Raw genomic sequence first — 15500 nt, 5'->3', positions numbered from 1 at the left:
ATTTAGGAGTGTATGGAATGTCCTTGACTCCATTCTTACTGTCCCCAATTCTCTAACTTTATAATTTAGAGCTATTTGTGATATGTGTCTTTAGTGTCTTCTTACAAAAGACAAGAAGAGAAGGAACTCTCAAAGCTTTTCTTGGGAGCACTTTCCAGATTACCTTCATTGATAAATTTTATTTTTATGTATAAAATTTCTGACATTTTTTTACAATATATGACAATAGGTTGATACACACACATACACACACACACACATACACATCCACCTTCGTTGTTTTACTCAGTGAAACTATTTGTGTCCTATTAGAAAAATAAGGAAAAGAATAACAGGGAACTTATAAAAGTAGAACTAGGCGGTATAAGAAAAAGTTTAACCTTACTGTTATTCAAAGAAATACTAATTAAAACAGTGATCCATATTTGCCTATCAAATTGTCGGTGACTCTTTAAAATTATTACAGTTGTAATTGGCAAAGGTGCTGTGGAATGGGCAATCTATAGGCTCTTTGTAAAATTGAGATCTGGTACAATGTTTTTAAGAACAATTTGGTAACCTATAATAGAGAGAGATCTTTGATAATTTTTCCTCTGTTTTTTTTTTTTTGATCAAAAATTTTATTTCTGGGGCTGGGGGATAGCTCAGCAGCAGAGTATTTCCTAGGATGTGTGAAGCCCCAGGTTTGATTCCGAGCACACACACACACACACACACACAATTCACTTCTAGGAAATCTTGAAGAAAACCAAACATTCCATAGACTCTTAATGACTAGTGACACAATTAAGCTCTTGAGTCTCCCCTTAGTCTCATTTCTCACTTTTAATATTTCTTGATGCATACTTCCCTTTTATACAACCAGTGTATATATATATATATATATATATATATATATATATATAGTATAACTATGATTACAAAAGAATCTGGACTAATAACTTAAATGTATGCTTTTATATGACACATTATAATTTGCACAAATCACTGTCATATATACCACCTCATTTCATCCTTGCATTATCTTCTATACAACACAGGACACATGGATCTAAGATACAGAGATGTTTAAGAAGTTAGCTCCGGGCTGGGGATGTGGCTCAAGCGGTAGCGCGCTCGCCTGGCATGTGTGCGGCCCGGGTTCGATCCTCAGCACCACATACAAACAAAGATGTTGTGTCTGCCGAAAACTAGAAAATAAATATTTAAAAATTCTCTCTCTCTCTAAAAAAAAATGCTGGATTGCGGTTGTAGCTCAGTGGTAGAGCATTTGCCTACCTGTGTGAGGCGCAGGATTTGATCCTTAGCATCACATAAAATAAATAAATAAATAAATTATAAATATTTTAAAAAAAAAAAGTTAGCTCCCCAAGACTCCTTAACATGCAGAGGGGAGAAATAAGTTCTCTAGAGAATACATTCTGCTGGGGATATATCTCAGTTGGTAGAGTGCCTGCCTCACATGCACAAGGTCCTGGATTCAATCCCCAGCACCACAAAAAAAGAAGAAGAAGAAAGAAAGAGAATGCATTCTGCTGCCTCTACTTTGGTTAGGCCTAAATAACATAATGTGCACAAATATGCTTTGTGAATTCTAAGTGCTATACAAATATTAACCTTTGATATCAGAAGACACTCAAATGTGTTTCTTATTTTGGCAATCGTAATACCAACTTATGCTAATATTTTGAATTCATGTTTTAGCTTTACCTGTTTTGGAGGAAATGATTGCTACTGAATCTGAATCAGGAGCTATGGTAAGCAGAACTAAATTTCCAAGTTACTATGATTACTATAAAAAAAGTCTGCACCACAGACATATTACACAGTAGTGAATTATATCTGTCCTTGTTCTTAGCTGCGGTCAATGCTGATCAGTGGTAACAGTGTTCCGGATGAACTTGTCACAAAGCTAATGTTGGAGAAGCTCAACTCCTCAGAAGTCTCTCACTTTGGTATGTTGAGGCACAAATAATTTCTGGGGTTGCTCTTTCTTTTTGTCTTAGCACAGGAAACTTAGTGTCTGTGGCCAATTGAGAAACTCAGAGTTTTATTTGCTTGTTTATTTGTTTTTATTCCTCATATTCTACATTTGTAAAAATAATAGCAATAATAATAAGTTTATATGCCCAATCTTATTTAATATTGTGCAGTCTAACAAAGCATCAAAAAATGTGTTGTAGCCAGTCTTGCAATGCCTCTAGCCTCTGCTTCCTGCTTTTCTGTTCACCCTGAGTCTTATCTCCCATGTCCTCCTGTCCATGGTTGGGTTTCTCTGCATTAGTCCACATTTGCAAAGCAAAAATGGAAACTGGAATGGCACCAGCTTGCCCTCTGGCTTCAGGTATTGGAACCTCATCCAGTCTGCTCTGAGTGTGGAATGGAAAAATCTCCCTCTATTTAAATGCATGCTGAGCAAGGACTTTGTGTCTAAAATTTCTCATGGCAAAGACCACTGAAGATTAGGGATTAAGTTTAGATTGATTAAAAGAGAAAACTCTAAGACATTTGCAAAATAAGAGAAGAAGAAGAAAGATGAGCTTAGGAAAAAATAATCCACTGAAATAGATTTGTTGAATGAAAGAAGGAAAGAAAAATTTATTCTATTTTAGGAGGGAAAGTCTTAAACGACATCCAGGCAAAGCTCTAATGGCAGAACAGACTGAGAATATAAAACAGAAAGCTTTCAGTAAGTTATGAGAGGACATTATAGCTATTAAGAATACAGAGATAAAAATAAAGCTCTGTAAAGTAAAAACCATGACTGCCAAAGCAAATCAATAATGGAAACAGCGAAAGCAGCTTTGTCAAAACAAACTACAAATCTTTTGAGTGTATCTACAGACAGAAAGAGCTCTCTCCACATCAATAATATGAATGTGTAGATGATGTACAGAATGAACTGTACCTATCCATACAAAAATCTCTACCATGTATAGATTATATATGTTAATAATTATAATTAGAAAATTTAGAAAGATAGGAATGGAGCTGGGAATGAGGTGTTCCTTTACTGTTTGAAGCTGGTTGTATTTAACTATACTAAGTAAAAATTTTTAAGTTTAAAAATAGAATCTCATGTAGAGAATTGAAATGAGCAAAAATAAGAGGGACTATTGGCTTATGAGAAATATTTCATTGTGATAATTGTGAAGTTGACTTCCCTCTCTTACTGATCTTAAGCCCTAAATAAATAGAATAAGCTCCATTTTTAAAAAACCTTGTATTATAAGTTATATAACATAGGTATTATAAATATATTATAGTATAAATAGTTACCATTTATTTATAAACTGTCTATGTCTATACTTCATCAGTGATAAAGAGGGTGAATTGGGGAAAATACCCAGATTGTAGGAGATTAGACAAGTGAAATGACAAAAAAGGATAATCATGGAATTCGAAATTAGATAAATAAATGACCTCCAAAAGAATAGTAACTGAAACTGTATCATACATATATGTATATAAGTGAATATTTATTTATACTTTACTCACCTCTTGAAAATTGTAGAGTGGTTTAATGGCTATAGAAAATCTGGCTTAAATTACAAACACTGGCAATAGGATAAAGGGAAAAATAAAAAGAGAAACTTAATTGTGTCATTCACAGTTCATAAATTTTAAAAATTCTTACTAGGGAAAAGTCAAAGCAAAAGCACACAGAAAGTTTGATATAAAGATCACACATACACAAAAGAGTCTATCACCCTGCTTTCACAAGACAACTCTTATCTAATCTTGTTGCATCTATATCTCTGTCTACTCCTCTCTCCCAACCTATTTTCATTTTGAAGCTAATCCATATTATATCAGTTCATTCATAAATTTTTAAGTATGTGACTCTTAAAGATAAGGACTCTTAAACCTATTACCACTTAACCATCATCACCCCTAAAAAATTAATAATATTTCCTGGACACCATCAACTAACCAGTCTGGTCAAATTCCACTAATTGCCTTTGAGATTTTTTTTTTTTAAGAGTATTTGTGGCACAGGTAGGAGCAAGATCCAACCAGGCTTCACATATTGTAACTGATTAATTGATTGGTATGTTTCAAATCTCTTTTAATCTTTAAGGTTTTCCTTACCTCTTACCTCTTTCTATTTTTTTCATGTTTCCTTTGTTGAAAAAATTAGTTATTTGCTTTGTAGAGTTTTCCACACTATGGGTTTTTCTGATTTCATCATCTCATATCATTTAATTGATTTCTGTGTCTTAGGAGCTGGCAGAGTAAGAATGGTATAAATTATTTCTTCAGTTTGAGCATCACACTCTCACCATTTGCTTTCATAGCCATATTCTAGGGATGCACAACTGGCTCATTTAAAGGCTGCTGTGAAGACAGGACCTAGAGCCCCTTCTGCCCAGTTTTCTCTTACCCTGTCACATTCCCAAAGAAATTTTTTGGGAACCTTAGCACTCTGCTAAACACAGTTTGAAAGTCTCCTCAAATTCTCATTAAGGATTCTCATTCTGGTGTTAGATCTTAACCAGTAGCCCGGTAGAAGGTAGATGTAAAATTGGAAGTAAAGTGATTTTGAAACAGATATATGACTTGAGTCAGGGGACAGGCAAGGCTAAATAGATGAATCCAAAATTCCTAGAGAGATGTGTGCTTCCAGGGACACTGTAGTAAAGCACTGCCAAATTCAATCTGAATTTTTTCTGTACCAGCGCCCTTCTATATTTGAAGCTTCCATTACTACAAAGAACCTACACAATCTATAATCTTTTCATTAACAGTCCATCATGCTGTGTTGGCTGTCAACAAAAATCAGCTTCTTGGAATAACTTCCTCACCCAAGAGAAGAAAAAAAAAAAAGTATAGTCTATGCTTGAGGATCCAGAAAATCCCCTCTCTGCTACTTGCTTCTATATTCTGGAAAAATTCATTTTCCCCAGTGAATGATGATCAGCCCTAGTCTAGACGCTTCAGGTATATAACATTTTAGATGGTCTTGCAAGTTATTGATCACCAGTGTGTCCATTTATGCTGGCCTGAGGTTTAGTGAATAGCAAGGCTGGCTGGACACAAAGCTGTCTGATGTCTCTGTATCTCTCATCACTTTAATCTGAAAGCAGTAGCCTGGTGCTGTCAGTTTTATGGAACTAGGAAATACCTCCTGCTTCCCACTGTGCCAAGAAATGTGGACAGAGTTAAAACGTGGGCCTGGTCCATCTGACTTCACCTGAGTGGTGGACTAGACAGTATTTCCGCTTTCTCTGATGTAGGCCAGATAGTACCTACAAAGTACCTACTATGCCTGTGCTAGTACATGCATGGAGTCCACCATCCCTCCATCTTCAGCATGGAAGGGCAAGGCTTTGGTAAATGCTCTCAAGGAAGTGTGGGCGGTGATGGGGGGAGTTCATCATCTATGTTTCCATCTTCACACATATCTCTGAGTTTAGAAAATTGACAGTAGGCTCCTCGGCTCTGGTTATTTACTTGTTGTATTCCTCTGAGATCCTCCCAGAATTGGGTCTAGAGGACTAAGAAATCCCACTTTACATCTGCAGTGGTGAGTCAATCTTAAATGCCATAACCGTCTCTCCCACACCTCCTCCCACAACCCAACCATATTGCTTTCAAGAAAGTACATGAAGAAAATCCAGCATCACATAGCTATGTAGCTAGAAAAAGGAAGTGTTTAATTGACTTTGAAATAACTGTGAATATTCTTAATCCTACATTAAAACTCAACAACTGGAAGGTTTTTAAAGGTTAATTATGTTGTATCATTTGAATCTACATCAGTGAACTTTTCAAACTTGGTTACATTAAATCCCTGGTTTACCTTGCACTTGTTATGAATCTCTTTCCTATCCATAATTTTATAGCCTATGAATTAGTCATTTATAAAATTCATGTTTACTGAATTATGCAGATCTCCAAAATGTTAACAATTCATTATACAATATCAAAAAAATCACATTTGTTAATGTCACCACCAATCTTATCAGAAAACTGTAAGAATTAAAAAGCTGTTAAGCTTATGGCAGTGGAAACAAGTTTTCTAAAATTCAAATTTTCACTTAAATTTTATGCTTGGAAACAACCATTATCAGTTGTTGTCCTTGAAGTAAGAGACATACTTCATTTACTTTTTATAAGATTTTTGCCAAATATCCAAGGCTTAAACGTAATTTGTCAGTTGTTCTTCCAAGAAAAAAATATTCATAAAAATAGCAAAAATGTAAGTCAGAGTCCATGAATTTCCATTGAAGGAATTGAGACTTTATTGTTAAGAGAAAATGTTATGAGGAAGTGACATAATTAAAGAAATATATTTATTTATTGCAGGGGTGGTAAACAAGGTGAATGTCATTGAGATTTAGGCTTCTGGGTGGGAGTACAAGCCAATAGATGTGCTAAGCCAAAATATATTCTGTTCTGTTCCATTCTTTAAACTTAATGGAGGATGCATAGGTATTATATTACTTCCTATAAATTATATACATAAATTATATTATGAAATTTTTAATAAAGAAAATAATATCTCATGAAACCCATATAATATACCTTTACCTTTCATCATATGAGCCTTCCTAACATGAGTTAAAGGAATTACTAGCATGGAATTTCCTTCCCTAGGCATCTCATCTGTTTGAATAAATTGACTTGAAATTTTTAAAGATGTCACTTCCTAACCCATTAATTTCTTTTTTATTATCAGAAAACCATTTTTCATAGTTATACTTCAGTGGCAATAACCATAGCTGATCCTTCAAAATTTTTGACAGATAACTTTATGACCTGTGTTATATTAATCAATAGCTATATGATATTTTATAAAGTAATAATAATAAATCCATCTTCTCACATATTAATATTATAAATTTTTAAATTTTTATTTTTCAGGTTATATTGTCACTGAAATACCATCACTTTCAGAGGATTCCATGACGGTTTTGCAGCAAGTAGAATTAATTAAAAATTTAAAATTGAAGCCTGATATTATAATCAATATTAGGGTAAGAATATTAGTTGCTTTTCTTTTCTTTAGTATAGAAAATCTTGATCGTACTTAATTCAAAGAATGTTTTCAAAATTTATAGATCAGTCACAGACTGAATTTCTCACACTCCTGTCCTTTTGTTCCTTCAACTGCATCCATATGAACCATTTCCTCCATCTTTCACCAGGCTTAATCACAGCCACCCTTTGAGCCAGTTCAGGCATCATCTCTTCAGAACATTCCTTGACAACCACACCCTCCCTACCTCCTGCTTCTCTCTCCTTCTTCCCCACCACCCATGCATACGTAATGTAGCACAGGAGAGTTAAATGCTTCTCTGATAACTGTTCATTTACTTTCCTATTTTATCCACTTCACTGTAAATGTTCATTTCTTCTTAGACTCTCTTATTTGAAGGTAGAAAAAACATGTTTTATTCTTGTAAACATCAACTAGCACACTATGTGCTACCTAGTGTCTTTTAATAAGTTTACTATTTAAATAAGATGTAACAACAAAGGACTTGAATGACTAAAGAACACTGCTAAGTTGATTAAGGCTGATCCTTTCCCTGTTTCTCCTTTATTAACCATTGGAACTTGGTAGGTCACATTTAGAAGTCTCAATTTTCTGTTCACAAAGATGACAATAACTGCCTCATGGGGTCATGGTAGGAATTCACTGAGATGCTCTCTACTTGTTTATGTGAAAATGAAGGACAAGCTTTTGTATTCAGACCCTGCTTGGCTCCCCAAAGGGTTTATGACAGCTGAAAATAAATAAGATGGTTGTCAGCTCAGATGTTGGGACCCTGTGGAGTGCCAGGCTCAGCTGTAAGAGAAAGATTGTCTTGCAGTGGAGTGTGGTGTAAGTACAGTCCCAGCCCCAGCTCATGACCAGAAGCCCAACAGACATACATGTGACATACATGTGACCATGTGCATAGTGGAGAGAGGAGATCTCAACTAAATAAAATCAAATATAAAGTCAAAACCAAGGAAAATACAGATTAAATAGGAAATTAAAACCTGGTGGAAAGAAAGCACAAAGATACACAGGACAGAAGGCCCCAAAAGCTCACTAAATTTGAATAATAAATCTGGTTCCAAATTTGATGAACTGAAGTAAAAAGGGAAATGTGACCAGTTATTAAAGATCGTCAGTGAAAAGATAAGCCATTTCTCAGGAAAAACAAAACTTCCATTGAAAGTGAGAGAAATATTTTACTTAGATCCTAATGTGAGACCACCTAATGTAGTCAATGACATCTTTAACACATTGTGTTGTAAGTGGCATACTGAATGCCTGGTATAGTTTCCACAAAGAAAACAGATTGTAATTAGAGAGTTTGAGTGAGATACAACTCAGCACAACACACACTTCTCTGACCATGTATTTCTACTTGGGGATAAGTCTGGAATTTCTAGAACAGAAGTTCTTAGCCTGGGTTTCATGAGCCCTAAGCATTCAGGAGCCTCCTGAAATTATATGCAAAATTTTTTGTGTATGTGCATTTTCCTAAAGCAAAAGTCTATGGCTTTTATCATATTCTAAAGGGACCTGTGCTACAAAAAAAAAAAAAAAAAATGGTTAAGTACAGCAATCTACTAGAGCAGTGGTTTTCAGAGCCAGCAGCAGCAATACCCAGAAGCTTGTTAGAAATGCAAGTTCTCAGGCCCCATCTCAGAACGAAGAACCAGAAACTGAGAGGGTGGCACCCAGTTATCAGGGCTGCAAGGCCCTCTAAGAGACTAATACCTGCTAAATTTTGGGGACCCCTGATCTGGGGCACATCCTTTAGCCTCCTCCTCTTATTAGTTACCTCCTCCAAGTGAAAACAGGAGACAGCTGAAGGTGACAGTCTTTGTCAAGAACCCAGAATGCGAGGACTCTGGGTTGTAAATTCACAAGTTTTTAAAATGACCGAATGGGTTGAAGTCCTTTTGGTGAAAACTTAAGACTCCCAAATAAAAGCCTTGCATAAATAAGTAAACATCCCATCTCCACATGGAGGGGGCATGAATAAATCAGAAAATGATCAAGGAAGGTTCCACAGTTCCTTACTTCCTTTGTTTCTCAAAGCGTGCTCAGCATTAGAATCACTGAGGATGCTCTTTCCAGGGCCTAGCCTCACTCCAATCTTACTAAATTACAAGGGGAAACAGATGTATCTATTTAGCAAGGTCTCCTAATGTTTGAGAATCTGCTATAGAATATCATCTAGACATTTGTTATCCTAGAAATCATACAGAGCAGGATTTACAGCCCCACATTATTTTAATAAAGCATCCACAGAGCATGGAACACAACTCTGATTCCAAACTCTGACAGAGCACACGAAAAGAAATCTATAGCCTATGGACTATATGAATCAGAAGGCCTCCGTGTGACATTGTGATCTGAGACCAGTCTCTTAACCTGTCTCTGATCTGCAAAATGTCTTTAATCATAATATTCAATTACTTATTTTAAAGGATTAGTTTGAGAATTAAGTCAAACTGCACATGTGAAAGCACTTTAAACAGGCGCTGGGGATGTGGCTCAAGCGGTAGCGCGCTCGCCTGGCATGTGTGTGGCCCGGGTTCGATCCTCAGCACCACATACAAACAAAGATGTTGTGTCCGCCGAAAACTAAAAAATAAATATTAAAAATTCTCTCTTTCTCTCTTTAAAAAAAAAGAGAGAAAGAAAGCACTTTAAACAAGAAAATTACTTATAGACTTTGGTTTGTGCTTTTTTTTTTTTTTTTTTTTTAACTACATGAACTGTTTCCTCATTTTCAAAATTTAAAGGTTGAACTACAATAGGCGATCTTTCAGATCCTTCCCATTCATTACTGGCATTTTATGAACTACTTTGGCCATAAAGCTGTAAATGATCGAAAATACTAAAATATGTAAATATTCAAATACTAAAATAAAATATATGCATATTCCATTTGCCTCCATTACCAGCCTTTTCAAACTAATCTGAACCTTTGCAGACTAAACTGATTTTATATTCTATTTCTCCACTCTTTCTACTGTTCTTCTAATCCTCTTTCTTCAACTTAAAACTTCTGATATTTTCTCACACGTATGAATTTCAGTCAAAAATGTTGACATTGCAGGAAAGTTGTATTTTGTGGTCACAATATTGCATTTGTCAGGTTTTTAAGGAATTTTTAACTTTATGTATTGAATAATATATAAATTAGGTATTAAATGCATATTCAAAATATTTTAGGTAACATAATAATGTTTTTCCTTAGTGCCCTGACTATGATTTATGCCAAAGAATTTCTGGGCAAAGACAGCACTGTAATACAGGGTACGTATACACTAGAGATCAGTGGGATCCTGAAGTCATTGAGAGTCGTAGGAAAAAGAAGAAAGACACCCATAAAGAAGGAAAAACTGAAGAGGAAGGAGAAGAGGAAGAAGAGCAAGAGGAGGAAGAGGTAATGCCACAATAGGTCATTACTGTATGCTATATTTTAAAATTTTGCTATAAATAAATGATAGTTTGGATAATAGAAAACAGATACTGGAGAAAATTACATTTTTATTGAGTCTGGAGGACATAAGTAAAACTATCCCCTGTTTTCAAGAACCATTAGAACATAAGCTTAAGGTCAAATTTAACCTTCCTGTCAGTATAGAAGTCCCTCTATTCTGAAAGCTAATATGCTTCATTTCATAGCAACGATAATTTGTCACCTTCTATGTGTCAGTCAGTCCAGCTAGAATAAGGAGTTAGGGCAATAAAAGACAAACTGTGATAGGGGGAACAAAGTAGCCCAGCAGTAACTCAACTTGTGAAATGAACACAACTCTGATTCCAAACTCTGACAGAGCACACAAAAAGAAATCTATAGCCTAATTTCACATATACATGTTTTTTTAAATAATCTTAAATACTACCAAACATAATGCAATAGAGCATGGAAAAAAATCTTTTACTATGACTTAAAGAGGAAAATTTGATAGTAAGAAATCTGTTAACAGATGATGGACTGGCTTTGACCCACCAGGGTGGGATGGGTCATAGTCTGCCAATCTATACTGTAGTAAAATGTACCTGTGATTGACAATTTCTGTTATGGCCTAGACTCTGTGAAGTCAAAGTTAACTTACAGATGGATACATTTCAAATAACTTATCTAATAAATAAGATGACCCCCAAAGCCACAGTTTTATTGCCATATAGGACATTAAGCAGCCTTGTGCCTAACTTTTCAGTCTTATTCAATGATTATTAATACCTACACTTTGTAATTCTGCTGTTTCCCTTGCTGTGGGTTAAATACCTCTTTGACATATGTTCTTTCATTTAAAAATTGGTAGTACAATAAAGTCCATTTTAAAAAATGAAATAATCTATAATCTCACCTGTGCAGATAAGTCATTAGATAATAACCATAACCTATTTTAGACTGTTTTAAAGGAAAACCCCATAGTAGATAGGGATAAAAGTTATGTGATTTTAGCATGAATACAGTATACTATCACAGCCAACATGGCACTTATATGGTGGGATGCAGGGGTCACAATTCATTGCAGGGTCCAAATGGGTTATGACAATTGGTGATGTCACCAGGAATATAATCAGGAAGAGTGAGGACTACTTTTAGGCTAGGACTGCACTGTCCACTATGGCAGCCACTCCCCCATGTGGCTGTTTTAGTTTAAATCAATTAAACTTATTTAAAACTTAATTTAGTTCTTTAGTAGAACTAGCCACATTTCAAGTGCTCAGTAGTCAAATATGGCTCTGTCTTCCTAACTGGACGGTCCAGATAAGAATAATGCATTTTGTTTTCTTACTGTTTTTGAAATCTGGTGCATATTTTATACTTACAGCACATTCCAATTTGCACTGACCAAATTTCAAGTGCCCGATAGGTATGTGTAGTCAATAGCTATAATACTAGATCACATTAGCCTCGGTCCTTATCCTGCTCTATTTTCCTCATAGCATTTATACTTTCTGAAGTTTAATTAAATTTTTTTACTAGCTTATAGCCTGTCTACCCCACTGAACATAAACTCTATGAAAGCATGACTTTATCTGAAGTGCCAGTAACAGTGCTTAGCAGATAGTAGGTGCTTAATATGAAGTCATAGTGACTAAGTGAATGAATACAAGCATGCTAGCAATGCCCTGTGTTAGAGAGAGACAAATGGTAGCATCTTTTGAAAAAGACAGTGTTTATTGAATCACTTTGAAATGTATTACCCAAAGTTCAGTAATTTTAATTTTAGGAACTATTCTAGGGGAAATGTTAGTAATATAGAAATCTATCTACAAAGCTATTCATTGCAACATTATTTATAAAATTGTAAAATCTGAAACACTCTTGTTGACCTGTTATAGAGTCATGTTTAAATCATTTGAGGAAATGTTATTTTACCATTAAAATAATATTTAAAACAAATTATAATTATGAAATGGCTTCTATAGATAATGTGATTCAAATTGTGTAAAATATGTACATGTATGCGTTTATAAAAACTGGAAAGAATGACTAATTATGATACCAAGTGTGATATGGAACACTTGCTATGTGCCAGGACAAGGGCAGAGAACTTTTACAGTATTATTTATTCCCTCTGCTTTGATCTGTTCTTTCTCTAGAAATCTGTGAGGCTCTCTCCCTTCCTTGCAAATTCAACTCAGATATCACTTTTGTGACCACCTGATATAAAACAGCACCTTCTCCCATCACTCTGCTTTATTTTTCTCATAGCAATTATATTTTCTGAAGTTTTGTTTATTTTTTTACTAGCTTATATCCTATCTACCCCATGAAAATAAACTCTATGAAGCATGACTCTATCTCCAGTGCTTACCACTACTTGTCTTATATTTATTTGCCCACTGTGTTTATGCTGTCTCTCTCAGCTTCAACATGAGCTCTGTGAGCCCAGTGTTAAACAGTTTTGTTCACTGTTGTATCTCAAGTTCCCAGAATAGTGCTTGGAATAAAGTAGGCACTCAAATGTTTACTGAATATTGAAGGAAGGAATGAGTGAACTACAAGCTTGAGTATTCTAAGAAACTCCAGTTTCTCTATTTTGTCTTAAAAAAATCTGACATTCACCCCCACTCTTCTTATTAACTGGGGAGGAAAAAGTAATTAGTAAGTATCCAAGTCAATCTAATGCTTTGTTTCATCTAATGAAGACCCCTAAGAGTGTTCAGTCTCTCTTTTTCCCCTCATCAGTCTAAATGCTTTATTGAAACTAAACACATAATACATAACAATGAGATTATGAAAATACAGAAGTCAACCTAGTCCTCGTAGTTCTTTTGGCTGGTTGAGGCAGCTCAGTGATTTCAGTCTCTCTTAAACAAAACCCTCTGTCTCTAATCTTCCCCTTCCCCCTGCTTCTCACTCTAGGTAGGCAAAGGAGGGAGGGATGTGGCTTAAGAGTTCATTAACCACTGACTTAAAGATAGTTTGTGCTTTTTTTTTTTTTTTTCTTTTCCATTTAGGCGTTTATAGCTGAAATGCAGATGGCAGCTGAAATTCTTCATCATCTAGTTCAGAGGCCTGCGGATTATTTGGAAAATGTCGAAAACATTATTCAACTTTATAAGGAAACAATCCTTAATTGTTTAGAAGTAAGAACAAGATAAAAATAGGATTATTTGGTATTTGTCCCTGTTAAATAGCTTTCCCCCATCTTCATCTTCATGTACTATCATTTGATTCTCCTTGTGAACTTGGTATAAAGCTATTAGATAAAGGCTTCCTTCCCATAGGCTGTTTCCCACAACCATTTTATTTTACCCTTACAAACAACTCTGTTGTTGAAAAATGACTAATGAACTGCATTATTCAAAAGTCACTAGGAAAAATTATGAATGGGGGCTAGAAAATTCATATTAAGAGACTATGTTGTAAGAACATTTTCAATAAATAATTTATGGGTTCATCAAAACAAATAGTCACTTAACATGCATTTTTTATTCTAAAAGGAAGTGTTAATTAGGTTAAATTGCAATCTAAAAAATTGTTATCCCCAGATTGGTTTCCATGGTTATCTCATGCATAGTTGATTATATGTAAACATGATTAAGACTATTACATATAGTAGTAGAAAAGTTTTAATTAAAATAATTAGTATTCCAAAGTATGACTACTGAGATTACAATTATGTGAAAAACGTATTTTATATTTTCAAAATTAAAGGAAGACTGCCAAATATAATCATTTGTGTTGGAAATTTAGTCAACAAACATTTAATGATCTGGGCATGGTGGTGCACGCCTATATTCCCAGCACCTCAGGAAGCTGAGGCAGGAGGATCCTGAGTTCAAAGACAGCCTCAGCAAAAAGTGAGACACTAAGCAACTCAGTGAGACCCTGTCTCTAAATAAAATACAAAATAGGGCTGGGGATGTGGCTCAGTGGTCAAGTGCCCCTGAGTTCACTCTCCAGGAATAGGAATGATCTCANAATAAAAAAAAAAAAAAAAAAACCAAAAACATTTATTGAACTTGTGTACTTGGGAAGATATTATGATAAACAACAAAACTTTGAAAACAAATAAAAAACAATCCTAAAAATGTCTCTTCCCAATTGATAGAGACCTAAAATAATTTGTTTCATGTGGTTTATAATGCTTATATATTTTTAATATATATATTTTAATATATATTATATATATATAATATATATATATATATAATTAGTTGTAGTTGGACACAATACCTGAATTTTATTTATTTATTTATTTTATGTAGTGCTGAGGATCAAACCCAGCACCTTGCACATGCTAGGCAAGCGCTCTACCACGGAACCATAACCCCAGCCCTAATGTTTATATTTTTTAAGGACAAATGAGTGGATTATTTTATTTCTCATCATCTCTATCCCAAAATGAGAAACAAATTATTTTCTTAGATATGGCTTTGATTCCTCCTTCTCTCTTCTTCTATTACCTGCCTTTAAAATGAAGCATAAACATTTCTTAAGAGTACATTACATGACTCTACATAATATAATTTCTTCCTTCAGTGAAAGTATCCAAAGTACTCCTTAAGTCACCAGCACTGAGTATGGAATAAAGCATACTGAGAATTAGATTCAGAATACTGGAAAACGATATTCATAGTGGAAAAATGCAAAGGCAGTCTCTTCAAGAAGAGTCGCTAGGTCATTTATCCTATCCACAGTGCAGTGCCTCCAGTGTGGAAGTGATAAATGACTGACAGATGTTCAGTTGAACCAATGACAAGATTACAAAGAAGCCCAGTAGAGTAGAGGAAGGAGACCAGTGAAAGGGAGGTGGAGAGAGAAAAGGCAGGTGCTAGGAAATTAAGTTGACCAAATTATGTTGTGTGCATGTGTAAATATGTAACAATGAATTCCACTAATATGTGTAATTGTAATGCACCAATAAAAAATATTACAAACCATTGCCAATACCAAAAAAAGAAAGAAAAGAAAAAGGAAACCAGAAAGTCACTTCAATTCATTAAATGTAAAACTTCTGGAAAATGAATTAATCAAACATTCATTCAACGTTAAAAGAAACAAACTGAAAAA

General features: G+C 34.7%; 1 protein-coding gene across 2 annotated transcripts in view; it reads left to right on the top strand.

Annotated features, from left to right (window-relative positions):
• Ak9 (adenylate kinase 9) overlaps positions 1-15500 on the top strand; it is a 127348-nt gene that overhangs the window by 10617 nt on the left and 101231 nt on the right. For both annotated transcript variants that reach the window (XR_007342060.1, XM_048787325.1), the window contains exons 4-8: positions 1705-1757; positions 1859-1955; positions 6868-6980; positions 10215-10403; positions 13442-13570. Coding sequence is in view for 1 of the 2 variants with exons in the window: in XM_048787325.1 (XP_048643282.1) it covers positions 1705-1757; positions 1859-1955; positions 6868-6980; positions 10215-10403; positions 13442-13570 (581 nt within the window). In the remaining variant the exon portion in view is untranslated. The remainder of the gene's footprint in view (positions 1-1704; positions 1758-1858; positions 1956-6867; positions 6981-10214; positions 10404-13441; positions 13571-15500) is intronic.

The sequence above is a fragment of the Marmota marmota genome, unplaced genomic scaffold (genome assembly GCF_001458135.2).
Source record: "Marmota marmota marmota unplaced genomic scaffold, marMar, whole genome shotgun sequence".
Taxonomy (NCBI): Eukaryota; Metazoa; Chordata; class Mammalia; order Rodentia; family Sciuridae; genus Marmota; species Marmota marmota.
Note: the sequence above shows the minus strand (reverse complement) of the source record. Positions and strands in the feature narration are given on the sequence as shown.